Source organism: Heterodontus francisci, chromosome 26 (genome assembly GCF_036365525.1).
Source record: "Heterodontus francisci isolate sHetFra1 chromosome 26, sHetFra1.hap1, whole genome shotgun sequence".
Taxonomy (NCBI): Eukaryota; Metazoa; Chordata; class Chondrichthyes; order Heterodontiformes; family Heterodontidae; genus Heterodontus; species Heterodontus francisci.
This window is the reverse complement of record NC_090396.1, coordinates 11,975,684-11,989,065: the sequence shown is the minus strand read 5'-3', so window position 1 is coordinate 11,989,065 and position 13,382 is coordinate 11,975,684. Positions and strand designations below refer to the sequence as shown.

At 47.8% G+C, this 13,382-nt stretch overlaps 1 protein-coding gene across 1 annotated transcript in view; it reads left to right on the top strand.

The window, feature by feature from the left end:
* LOC137384484 (E3 ubiquitin-protein ligase TRIM47-like) overlaps positions 1-9,742 on the top strand; it is a 44,296-nt gene extending 34,554 nt beyond the window's left edge. Inside the window, exons 6-7 of the mRNA XM_068058622.1 lie at positions 3,248-3,415; positions 9,435-9,742. Of these exons, the coding sequence (XP_067914723.1) occupies positions 3,248-3,415; positions 9,435-9,742 (476 nt within the window). The remainder of the gene's footprint in view (positions 1-3,247; positions 3,416-9,434) is intronic.
* Positions 9,743-13,382: the final 3,640 nt, after the last annotated feature.

The window sequence follows — 13,382 nt, the reverse complement described above, 5'->3', positions numbered from 1 at the left end:
CCTCTAGGCCTTCAGCCTTAGGCACAATTAGCTAGCCAAGTCTCAGTTCTTGATTATCTGAAAGCAAAAATGCACAAGGGAAAGTGTGGAGCAAGTGAAGTGATGGTTACACCATCTGCAGCTTGAACATTATGGAAGATTGCAGAAGGAGGGCAAAGTGGGATTTGAGAAGGTGCGTTAGGCAGGAGCAATCGATCATCCACTCAGGCCACTGCCTCAGTAATAAGCACTCCAATTATCCTCAGCTCTGTCTCCTCTATGGGGATCAGCACATGTAGCCATGCCTGCCCCCAGCCAGTTAGCTGCTGCTGCTGCCATCAATTATGCACCAACTTGTCCTGCAACAGGAAGGGAAGTGTGTCAGTGAGTGTGTTGCAATGTTTGGTTGATGTGCCTGACGCAGTTGAATAGCTGGCAGTACATGCAAGCTGTGGGATGTGAGTGTGCAGTTTGCAGTAGTGTTAAGTGTGTTAGTGTGAGGTGAAGCATATGTTTGTGAGGTTTCCGTTGCGGTTGATATAAATTGTTGGTAGGTGTGTAAGGGGGGTGTGGTGGACGGAGCAGTGTGTGAGGCTAATCATGCAGTTGGTAGGATTTAGCATATGATAGTGCATTCATTGACCTTCGCCACCTGTGTGAGATCATTAAACTTCTTGCAACACTGCATCCAGATCCTTGATGCATGACTGTTGGCATTGACCGCCACAGCTACCTGCTATCACTACCTTCTGAGCACTTTCTGGAAGGTCTCCTGGTCCCCTGAGGGAAGAGAACCTCTCTCCTCCAGTCCACTTCCTGCACCAACAAATCCAGTTGTGTTGGGAGGTAACTGCACATTGCAATCCCCACGCCCGATTTCCGGGGCTATCCAATCTAGTGAAATTCTTTCAGTGCCGTTAGAAAGCAACAATGAAAGATATCTTGTTTCCACTGTCACTAACATAGTGAACAGCAGGTGAATTCACACAACTACCTCACTCTGCACAAACCCAAATCATCAGCAGTTACACAGGACGTGACAGGCCAGAGCATCATTCAGGCAGTGTTCAATTTGTGCTGACTTCAGACAGAAACAGACTACACAATGTTTTAGTGATGTTCTCACCCATCACAGGCTGTCTAGTGGATGATATATCAGTAAACTGTGGGGAAAGTTCAGTACCCCTGGGATAGAGGAACAGGACGAGGCCTTTCAGCCCCTCGAGGCTGCTCCACCATTCAATGAGGTCATGGCTGATCTTTATCTTAACTCCATCCACCTGCCTTAGCTCCATATCCTTTTATACCCTTCGTTGGTAAAAATCTATCGATCTCAGATTTAAAATTATTAATTGAGTTACCATCTACTGCTTTTTGTGAGACAGAGTTCCAAATTTCTACCATCCGTTGCATAAAGAAGTGTTCCCTAACTTCTCTCCTGAATGGAATGACATGGCTTTGTATTTAAGGTTATGTCTCCTTGTTCTTGACTCCCCCATCAGTGCAAAAAGGTCCTTTCTATCTACCCTAATCAGTTCCTTTCGCAAGTCTAAAAACCTCAATCAAATCACTTTGTAACCTTCTGTATTTCAAGGAACACAAGCCTAGCTTATGTATCTCGCCTCATAATTTAACCCTTGGAACCCTGGTAACTTTCTGGTGAATCTGTGCTGCATTCCCAAGGCCAATATATCTTTTCTAAGATGTGGTGGCCAGTAAAGGCCTGCTCGGGTCTGCAAAGAAAAACCTGACCCAATCCTGACAGAACCACATTCGACCCCAAGCCCGACCCGGTCTGAGTGCTTCCATTTTTTCCTGCGCCAGACCCGAACAGTCTGTTATGTCGATCTTTATCAAATGCCTTCTGGAAGTCCATATAAACTACATCCATAGACATTCCTCTCTACATTACCTTAAAAATTCAATTAGGTTAGACATGATCTACCCTTTGCAAATCAGCTCAAATTTTTCTCACCATTCAGCAGTTTGAACACTACTTATTGCTTCTAGCATCCTGTCTTGACCCTGTACCATAGAAACATAGAAGATAGGAGCAGGAGTAGGCCATTTGGCCCTTCGAGCCTGCTCCGCCATTCATTATGATCATGACTGATCATCCAACTCAGTAACCTGTTCCTGCTTTCCCCCCATATCTATTGATCCCTTTCACCCCAAGAGCTATATCTAACTCCTTCTTGAAAACATACAATGTTTTGGCCTCAACTGCTTTCTGTGGTAGCGAATTCCACAGATTCCCCACTCTCTGGGTGAAGAAATTTCTCCTCATCGCGGTCCTGAAAGGTTTACCCCGTATACTTAGACTATGACCCCAGGTTCTGGATTCATTATGTCTCATTATCACTGTGCTCAGTCACTGGGCAGAATTTTGTGCAGGCAATGGGAGTCCTGACGCCAGGCCAGGAAGGTGAGAGGGACCCCACCTCACAGTTCGGGGTTCCGCCCCCGACTGTATTTAATGGCACTTGGGCAATTAACTGCCTGGCACCAGGGCCCCTGTCTCTTTAAGGACGAGGTCCCGCCTCCAAGAGCTGCGAGCCAATCAGAGTGCTGGCTACCCAGCAGTCCCAGCAGCGCCACATTGTGCAGTGGCCCCTGCTGGAACTACGGAGGCCTGGCACCAGGAGCTACCATGGAGCCCTGGACTGGAGGCAAGTGGGGCGGGTTCGCCAGGGCCAGTCAGGCAGGCCCCAGTGATGGGGGTGAGTGTGTAGCTGTTGAGGGTGATGGGGAGGAGGTGGTGGTGCTGAGGCAGCCTTTGCCACTGGGGGCCGTCCATGGGTCACAGAGGAGGTCCCTACCTACCAGTCCACAGCGGGGGCACCTGGAGTTACTGGGTGGTCTCCCCACAAGGTGGAGGGCCTCCCCGCCACTGGTCAAATGCCAGCGGCGGCAAGGTGAGGCCCTTAAGTGGCTATTAATTAGCCATCAATTAGTCGTCTCTTTGTAAGAGCTATTCAATTAGTCTCACTCCTCCCTGCTCTTTCCCCATAGTCCTGTATTTTTTTTTCCTATTCCTTATCCACTTCCCTTTTTGAAAGTTATTATTGAATCCACTTCCACTGCCCTCTCAGGCAGTTCATTCCATTTCTTACTGTCATTCAACTGAAGGTTTTTTAATTGCAGGAATAATCTAAAATGGAATGTAGTTAAAGAATACAGGTAATTTATTCATGTAAAATGGATTTTTTTAACTAGACCTCAAAAAGTTTGTAACAGCCCGACTCTCTCTCTTTCTCTCTCATTGCAGACGCTGTAAATCTGACCTTTGATCCTAACACGGTGAATAATTATCTCCGTTTATCAGATGTGAATCAGACGGTGACGGAATGTTACCCGGAGTCACAGGCCTACCCCAATCACCCTGAGCGGTTTGACAGCTTGTGGCAGGTGTTGTGCAGTGAGAGCCTGGCCCATGGTAAATATTACTGGGAGGTGCAGGGATGGGCCTCCTCACATAACTTCATGGCCAAAGTGGGGATTGTGTACGGGAGGATGAGCAGGAAGGGGGCCGAGTGGTCCTGTTGTATTGGTGAGAATGCCATGTCCTGGTGCCTAAGTGTTTACCCGGATGGAGGAAGCTGGCTCCGCTTTGCCACACGGCACAGAAATAAAGGGGTTAACATCCCGGCAACCAGGTGTGAGCGGATCGGGGTTTACCTGGACACTGACGCAGGCACCCTCTCATTTTATGCACTCAATGATAGAATAATCCTTCTGCACAGATTCCAGGCTGTCTTCACTGATCCCCTATATCCCGCCTTTGGCCTTTACTCCAAATCCTCTCTCACCATTCAGCAGTTTGAACGCTAGTTATTGCTTCTAACATCCTGTCCTGTCCTGTGCCCCATTATCCCAGCAACATCCAAATTCCTTTCAAGAATGTTCTCCTGGAGATCAGTCCGAGCAGTCTCACTGGGCGTGCCCAGTGAGGTGGAGCCGAGGCTGTAAGCAGGGTAGGCCCTTCATCCAAGGGTGGGTTACAGAGGGACAGGAGAGAAGAGATGAATGGGGGTTTAGTGGGGTGGTGGAGAGAGAGAGAGGATATTCAGGGAATCAAAAAGAGAGAAGGGGGGATAAAGAAATAAAATCAGTGAGCAATGACACCTGTTTTACTTCAATGAGTAAATGCTCGGCTCCTGTGGGACTGAGCTTGAGAGGATCAACATCCCACTTGTATTGAGTTTGTTTGAATTCAGGGTAATGGTTAGGGGGGGCATCAGCCATTATAATCAGGAGTGGGGGCCCTGCTGGTTTTCTCTTCTTTCCCCATTCCTGACATGACTGGATATGACCAATCCCATCTGCATGTCAGGTGAGGACAGAATCAGGCTTAGTTGTGAAGACTTCACTGGTTGATTAGCACACCAAGGAAGAGTCAAAGCTTCGGTGAGGTTCCAGCGGAAGTCCCAGGTGGAGTCAGCAGCTTCAGGAGGGGAGGGCGGGGGAAGAGAAAAGGATTTGAACATACGAATTAGAAGCAGGAGTAGACCACTCGGCCCTTCGATTACTCCACATTCCTACCTACCCCCGATAATCTTCCACCCCCACTCGAGGGAAGGCGTAGAGTGCTCCGCATCCAATTGACGAAGAGAGATTTCAGATATAGAGGCTCTGGAGAGGGTGCTAAAAAGATTTACCACTAATGATACCAGCTAGAACTGAGGTTATAGCTATTAGGAAAGATTGGCCAGGCTAGAAAAGAGAAGGCTAAGGGGTGACCTTTTAAGATTATGAAAGGGTTCAACAGGGTTTCCATAAAGATGATGTGTCCACCTGGTGGTGCCCAGAGCTTGGAGCTAAACTGCATGAACCAGTCAACACAGTATGACAACAATAACTTACATTTACACAGTTCCTTTAATGTAGAAAATGTCCCAAGGCATATTCTGTACACAGACACCCGAGCCAAAGAAGGAGTGATTAGGACATGATGGTAAAAGAGGTAGGTTTTAAGGAGGGTCTTAAAGGTGGAGAGGTTTAGGGAATGTGCGACCTAGGCGGTTGAAGGCACACCCACCAATGGTGGGGTGAAAGGAACAAGAAATCAGAGAGAAGGCAATGGAAAGTTTGAGGGCGGGGAAGGTCAGAGGGCAGTAGGAGGTTACAGAGATAGGATAGGGCAAGGCTGTGGAGGGATTAAAACAGAGGCATAAGAAAATTGAATTTCAGGCTTTAAGACAGTCGATGGGGACAGGAGTGATTGGTGAGTGGGACTTGGTGTGGAGTAGCATATACATAGCAGAAATTCGTCGGGCTGAAGTTTATGGAGGCAGGTTCTGAGGAAGAGTGAACTGGTACCTTTGACAGACAGCTCTGTATTCAGTTGTTGTCACTCTGTAGGCGTGGGTGTTCTCTCCTAGTTTACTCACTTAGTTCAATCCTTCTCACTTAGAAAAGCCCAGTATGATTAGAACAAGTCAACATGGTTTTACTACAGGGAAATCCAGTTTGAAAATGTATTAGAGTTTTTTGAGGACGTAACTAGTAGGGTAGATTTCCAAAAGACATTCAATAAGGTTCCACACAAAAGGTTAATAGGCAAGATAAGGGCTCATGGAGTTGGGGGTAATATATTAGCATGGATAGATGATTGGTTAATGGTCAGGAAGCAAAGAGTGGGCATAAACAGGGCTTTTTAAGTTGGCAGGCAATAAATAGTAGGGTGCCAAAAGGATCAGTGCTGGGGCCTCAGCTATTTACACTCTATATTAATGACTTAGACGAAGAGACAGAGAGTAAGTTTGCCGATGACACAAAGGTAAGTGGAAAGGTAAGCTGTGGGGAGGACACAGAGGCTGAAAAGAGATATAGACAGGTTAAATGATTGGACAACAAGATGACAGATGGAATATAATGTCGGGAAGTGTGAAGTTATTCATTTTGGTCGTAAGAATAGAAAAGCAGAATATTTTTTCAAAGGTGTGAAACTTGTAAGTGTTGATGTTCAAAGAGACTTGGGTGTGCTTGTACAAGGAACACAGAAAGTTAACGTGCAGGTGCAGCAAGCAATTAGGAAGGCAAATGGCATGTTGGCCTTTATTGCAAGGAGATTGGATACAGGAATAAAGAAGTCTTGCTACAATTGTACATGCTTTTGGTGAGACCACATCAGAGTGCTGTGTGTAGTTTTGGTTTCCACATATAAGAAATGATAGAGTTGCATTGGAGATGGTACAGCAAAGGTTCACTAGATTGGTCCCTGGGATGAGGAGGTTGTCCTATGATGAGAGGCTGAGCAAATTGGGCCTATATTTTTTTTTATTCGTTCATGGGATGTGGGCATCGCTGGCTAGGACAGCATTTATTACCCTTGAGAAGGTGGTGGTGAACCGCCTTCTTGAACCGCTGCTGTCCTTGTGAGGTAGGTACACCCACAGTGCTGTTAAGAAGGGAGTTCCAGGATTTTGACTACAGTGATGGAATGATGATATAGTTGCAAGTCAGGATGGTGTGTGGCTTAGAGGGAACATGCAGGTAGTGATGTTCCCATGTATCTGCTGCCCTTTTTCTTCTAGGTGGTAGAGGTTGCGGGTTTGGAAGGTGCTGTCGAAGGAGCCTTGGTGCATTGCTGCAGTGCATCTTATAGATAGTACACATTGCTGCGACTGTGCTCTGGTGGTGGAGGGAGTGAATGTTTGTTGATTGGGGTGCCAGTCAAGCGGGCTGCTTTGTCCTGGATGGTGTCGAGCTTCTTGAGTGTTGTTGGAGCTGCACCCATCCAGGCAAGTGGAGATTATTCCATCACACTCTTGACTTGTGCCTTGTAGATGGTAGACAGGCTTTGGGGAGTCAGGAGGTGAGTTACTTGCCTCAGGATTCCTAGCCTCTGACCTGCTCTTGTAGCCATGGTATTTATATGGCTGGTCCAGTTCAGTTTCTGGTCAATCGTAACCGCAGGGTGTTGATAGTGGGGGATTCAGCGATCGTAATGCCATTGAATGTCAAGGGGAGATGGTTAGATTCTCTCTTGTTGGAGATGGTCATTGCCTGGCTTGCCACTTATCAGCCCAAGCCTGGATATTATCCAGGTCTTGCTGCATTTCTACATGGTCTGCTTCAGTATCTGAGGAGTCGTGAATGGTGCTGAACATCATGCAATCATCAGTGAACATCCCCACTTCTGACCTTATGATTGAAGGAAGGTCATTGATGAAGCAGCTGAAGATGGTTGGGCCTAGGACACTACCCTGAGGAACTCCTGCAGTGAAATCCTGGAGCTGAGATGATTGACCTCCAACAACCACAACCATCTTCCTTTGGACTAGGTACGACTCCAACCAGCGGAGAGTTTTCCCCCAATTCCCATTGACTCCAGTTTTGCTAGGGCTCCTTGATGCCATTGTCGATGCTGCCTTGATGTCAAGGGAAGTCACTCTCACCTCACCTCTTGAGTTCAGCTGTTTTGTGCATGTTTGAACCAAGGCTGTAATGAGGTCAGGAGCTGAGTGGCCCTGGCAGAACTCAAATTGAGCGTCACTAAGCAGGTTATTGCTAAGCAAATGCCGCTTGAGAGCACTGTCAACGACACCTTCCATCACTTTACTGATAATCGTGAATAGACTGATGGGGCAGTAATTGGCTGGGTTGGATTTGTCCTGCTTTTTGTGTACAGGACGTACCTGGGCAACTTTCCACATTGACAAGTAGATGCCAGTGTTGTAGCTGTACTGGAACAGCTTGGCTAGGGGTGCAGCAAGTTCTGGAGCACATGTCTTCAGTACTATTGCCAGAATATTGTCAGGGTCCATAGCCTTTGCAGTATCTGGTGCCTTCAGTCGTTTCTTGATATCACGCGGAATGTGCCAGGCTGAAGACTGACATCTGTGAATCTGGGGACTTCAGGAGGAGGCCAAGATGGATCATCCACTCGGCACTTCTGGCTGAAGATTGGTGCAAATGCTTCAGCCTTATCTTTCGCACTGATGTGCTGGGCTCCCCCATCATTGAGGATGGGGATATTTGTGGAGCCACCTCCTCCTGTTAGTTGTTTAATTGTCCACCACCATTCACAACTGGATGTGGCAGGACTGCAGAGCTTAGACCTGATCCATTGGTCATGGGATCGCTTAGCTCTGTCTATTGCATGCTGCTTACTATGTTTGGTACACAAGTAGTCCTGTGTTGTAGCTTCACCAGGTTGACACCTCATTTAAAGCTGTGCCTGGTGCTGCTCCTTGCATGCCCTCCTGCACTCTTCATTGAATATTCTCTGCAGTTTAGAAGAATCAGAGGCTATCTCATTGAAACATACAAGATTCTAAAGGGGCTGGATAGGGTAGGCATTGGTCAAGGAATCTAAAACACTGAGGCAGGATAAGGGGTTGATCATTTATGACTGAGGTGAGGAGAAATTAATTCACTCAAAGGGTTGTGAATCTTTGGAATTCTCTACCCCAGAGTGTTGTGGATGCTCCATCGTTGAATACATTTAAGGCTGAGATAGATAGATTTTTGGTCTCTCGGGGAATCAAGGGATATGGCGAGTGGGCAGGAAAGTAGAGTTGAAGCCCAAGATCAGCCATGATCGTTTTGAATGGCAGAGCAGACTCAATGGGCCTATGGTCTACTCCTGTTCCTATTTCTTGTGTTCTTGTGTTCTCAGTGGTGATGGATTCTGTTTAACAGCCCAGCACAAGGACTCAAAAATTTATTTCCTCCTGTTCTTGGTCACAATTTGTGATCGTCCTGCGCCAGGTTCTGTTGAGGCAGGCAGCAGGCAAATTTTTTCCTTATTTGAATTATTGTACTGCACAGCAGAGCGGGGCTGAACACTCAATGGAGGGTCCAGCAGTCTGTGAGGCTTGCTTGTGTTCCAGCTAGTCTCCAGCTGTTAAAGACAGTCTGTCACTTATTAAAGGAGAGCTAATATTATAAGGAAGCTGCTGCTGACTGCCAATACTGCAATTGTCTGCAATTGTAAAGAAAGGAAATGGAGCACCAGGCAGAGAGAAGATCACGGATGTGGTGCTGGTGGATATAGTGACTGAGGCCACCAGGAGGAGAGCAGCTATGTTTCTGTGGGGGCCAGGAGGCCCTCAATGAATGCTCTCTGAAGAGAATGGGAGCAGGTGGCCGTAGGGGTGAATGCCCGAAGTCTGGTCCTGAGGACCTGGCAGCAGTGCCAAAAGATGTTTAATGATCTTACGCAAGTGGTCAAGGTCAATGAATGTACCTTCACATGAGATCTCCTAACCACCATGACACCAACCTCTCCCGCTGCCCAATGTACCACACCCCCATCACTCACCCTGCAGCAATCCCAACACTCAGGACCCACACCTAACATTCAGATTCTCTACCCCATCCTCATACACCTTCTAGTGATGTCAGCCCCACACCTTCTTACTGCCTCCACATACCGCCAGTTATTCAGCAGGCACATCATCCAAACACAGTCGAACACAATCACTGACATTCTGTCCTCTCTCTTGCAGAGCAAAATGGCACAAAATACAAGGGAGCAGCAGAGAATGGGCGGGGCCAGGCTTGCCTTCATCCTCTGAGCCTGACGGAGGGGATGGTGCTCCGTATCATACTGTCAGCAGTGACAGAGTCCGTAGCTTCCAGCATCGACAAGAGCCTGAAGGCTGATGATATGAAACTGCCTTGTGCCCTTTCTCAATCCCTACTTCACCCTGATCCTGTGATCTGGCATGAGTTGCGAGCTGCAGATGGTGTGACCATGGACGTCTTGCTTTCCACCCCAGTACCCCCTTCACTTACCGCTACCCTCCTCTTCTGATTTGCTGCTTTCAGATATCCAAGAACTGCTGCCTGCACAGCCACAGCTGCCCCAGGAGGAAGAGAGAGAATAATCCCACACCACTGATGAAGAAGCACCGTCACTTGTTCTGACACTGGCAGCCACCAGATCAGATACTGGGACTGCACAAACTTTAGAAATAAGAAAGAAAGGCTTGCATTTATACAGCACCTTTCACGACCTCAAGATGCTGCAGAGCGCTTTACAGCCAATGCAGTACTTTTGAAGTGTAGTCACTGTTGTAATGTAGGAAATGCAGCAGCAAGCTCCCACAAACAGCAATGTGATAATGTCCAGATGATCTGGTTTTAATGATGTGGATTGAGGGATAAATATTGGCTAGGACACCAGGAAGAACTCCCCTGTTCTTCCTTGAAATAGTGCCATGGGATCTCTTATGTCCACTTGAGAGGGCAGACAGCATCTTGGTGTAACGTCTCATCTGAAAGACGATGTATCTGACAGTGTAGCACTCCCTCAGTACTGCACTGGTGTGTCAGCCTAGATTTTTTTACTCAGGTACTGGGGCTAAATTTTCCCCACGGAGGTGGGAAACAGGAGTTGGGACTGGGAAACTGATTAAAGTCAAGATTTCACATGGGTGAGCCCTTAATTGGCATGGAATTGGGTTCTTTGTCCAATTTATTGTGATGCCAATCAGAGGCGTTCCAGCCGAAGCACCCAGCTGCAGTGCAAGGTAAATGCCTGTGTAAGGCATTAGTGAGACCGCACCTGGAGTATTGTGTACAGTTCTGGTCCCCTTACTTGAGGAGGGATGTAGTTGCATTGGAGGCAGTTCAGAGGAAGTTCACTAGATTGATTTCAGGGATGAGGGGTTTGTCTTATGAAGAGAGATTGAGCAGTTTAGGCCTTTACTCTCTGGAGTTTAGAAGAATGAGAGGAGATCTAATTGAGGTATATAAGATGATTAAGGGGATTGACAAAGTAGATGTAAGAGGATGTTTCCTCTGGTGGGGCAATCTAGGTCATTGTTTTAGGCTAAGGCGTAGCAGATTTAAAACAGAGATGAGGAGAAATTACTTCTCTCAAAGGGTCGTGAGTCTGTGGAATTCACTACCCCAGTGTGCGGTGGATGCCGGGACATTGAGTAAATTTAAGGAGGAGATAGACTAATTTTTAATTAGCAAAGGGTTGAAGGGTTATGGAGAATGGGCAGGAAAGTGGAGTTGAGGCCGAGATGAGATTAGCCATGATCGTATTGAATGGAGGGGCTGAATTGCCTAATCCTGCTCCTAGTTCTTATGACCTTATGTAAGTCACTGGGAGGACGCTTCAACAAGAAAGTGCCCTCTCAAACTGCAATAAAAAAAATATAAAAAGCAGCCAGGCCATCACTGTGGGGGTGGGATGGGAGAGGCGGAGGGGGAGGGGGTGGCTGGAAAATTCCAGTCAGCCTCCTAGATGTATCTTTATCAAAGTTCCAAATGATCCTAATTGCCTGCCCAGCTCATGGGGAATGATGGCCGTCCTGGGTCCTGAACCCATGACAGCCAGTCAGGAATCAGGTCAGGAAACCGGCACGGTGGCCAGTCTTGTAATTTTCAGGCCCTGTCCATCTCCATTCCCGATATTAGCGGGGCCTGAAAATTCAGCCCTTGGTGTGGGGCTTCTGACTCAAAGGTGAGAGTGCTACCAACTGAGCCACAGCTGACACTACTAGAGAGTCTGGATCAGCATGTGGTGAGTCACCCACTGGGCATGAGTGAGCTGCAGCAAGGTCAAGGGGAAAGGACATCTCCTGTACCAGCTTACTGCTACAGGGACCTCAGATGAGGACTTTGATGGGGTGACATGCGGGAGAACACTGATAAGAATGCACACAGAGATGCTTGGTGCATTGGCAGGCCTGCCAGATGGCTTTGTGCCATTGTCGAGGAGTATGGAGGAGTCTGGCTTCAATGTGGCCGAGGGCAGAGCAGAGTGTAGAGCTTGGAGCCCATCCTTTCTACCATGGAAGCAGTGACCAACTCCATGAGAGTATTAGCAGACCCAGCCGTGATGCAGCGTGTGGTGGCCACTGTCTTAGTTTCCACCGCAGCACAAGCAGAAGCTACCCAACCGCTCAGTGGCAGAAGGATGTGGAGGCTTTGGAGAGGGTACAGAAGAGGTTTACCAGGATGTTGCCTGGTCTGGAGGGTATTAGCTATGAAGAGAGGTTGGCTAAACTCAAGATTGTTTTCACTGGAACGACGGAGGTGGAGGGGCGATATGATAGAGGTTTATAAAGTTATGAGTGGTATGGACAGAGTGCATAGTCAGAAGCTTTTTCCCAGGGTGGAAGAGTCAGTTACTAGGGGACATAGGTTTACGGTGCGAGGGGCAAAGTTTAGAGGGGATGTGAGAGGCAAGTTTTTTACACAGAGGGTGGTGAGTGCCTGGAACTTGCTGCCGGGGGAGATGGTGGAAGCAGGTATGATAGCGACGTTTAAGAGGCATCTTGACAAATACATGAATAGGATGGGAATAGAGGGATACGGACCCCGAAGTGCAGAAGGTTTTAGTTTAGACAGGCATCAAGATCAGCGCAGGCTTGGAGGGCCGAATGGCCTGTTCCTGTGTTGTACTGTTCTTTGTTCTTTATTCAGTGCTGCAGTGGAAGCTCATAGAGAGGTCCTGAGATCCATACTTACTGCCATGCAGGTTCAGTGTGCAAAGGGACATGCAAGCTCTCGGAGCAATCCAGCAATCTGTCCTCCATCAGATTACTAGGAATGGTGAGGTGCCACCCTGTGCCGCCTCTCTCAGGATGTCAGTATTCATGCTCTCACCACTGCACTCGCCAGTGTCCCTGCTGTTGCCTGTCAGCTGCCACTGCACACTGCTGCTGCCCATGCTGAAATGGTGCAATTCGAAGCTGGACCCTCAAGGCCCAGAGCTGCTCGAGGGCGTCCTGCAAGGTCATCTGCAGTGACCCCCAGTGAAAGTCAGTAGCCTTCCATCAGACATGCGGTAGCACTGCATAGCAGCACTAGGCCAGGGAAAGGCACCCGCAAGCCACGCACTAAAGGAATGCACAAGAGTGAATAATTCATTTCTGTTTGTTTAAGTGGATGTGTCTTTTTGGATAAAGATGTTATGGAAAGGTTATTGTTGGTGGTTTTTATTGTAGGATCTTGGCCAAGAGGACACTGTAATGGGGCATCCCAGATAGATGGTCAGGTGGGGAATGGTGGAGCCACAGTGGTGAAGGGATCTTCTAAGAGCAGTGGAGTCTGACCAGGTGCTCTTGGACAGCCAGTCCAGAGCGAAAAGGTCCCGGATGCAGCCTCCCTGCCTCCACCTATTCCTCCTACCCGAATCCTCATTGGGATTTGTAAAGGGTAGGTCATGCCTGACAAACCTGATGGAATTTTTTGAAGAGGTAACTAAAGTAGTGAACAGAGGAATGCCTATGGATGTTATTTATATGGACTTCCAAAAGACATTTGATAAAGTCCCTCATAAGAGTACTTGAGTACTGTGTGCAGTTCAGGTCACCTCATTACAGAAAGGATGTAATTGCACTAGAGAGGGTACAGAGGAGATTTATGAGGATGTTGCCAGGACTGGAAAAATGCAACTATGAGGGAAGATTGAATTGGCTGGGGTTGTTCTCCTT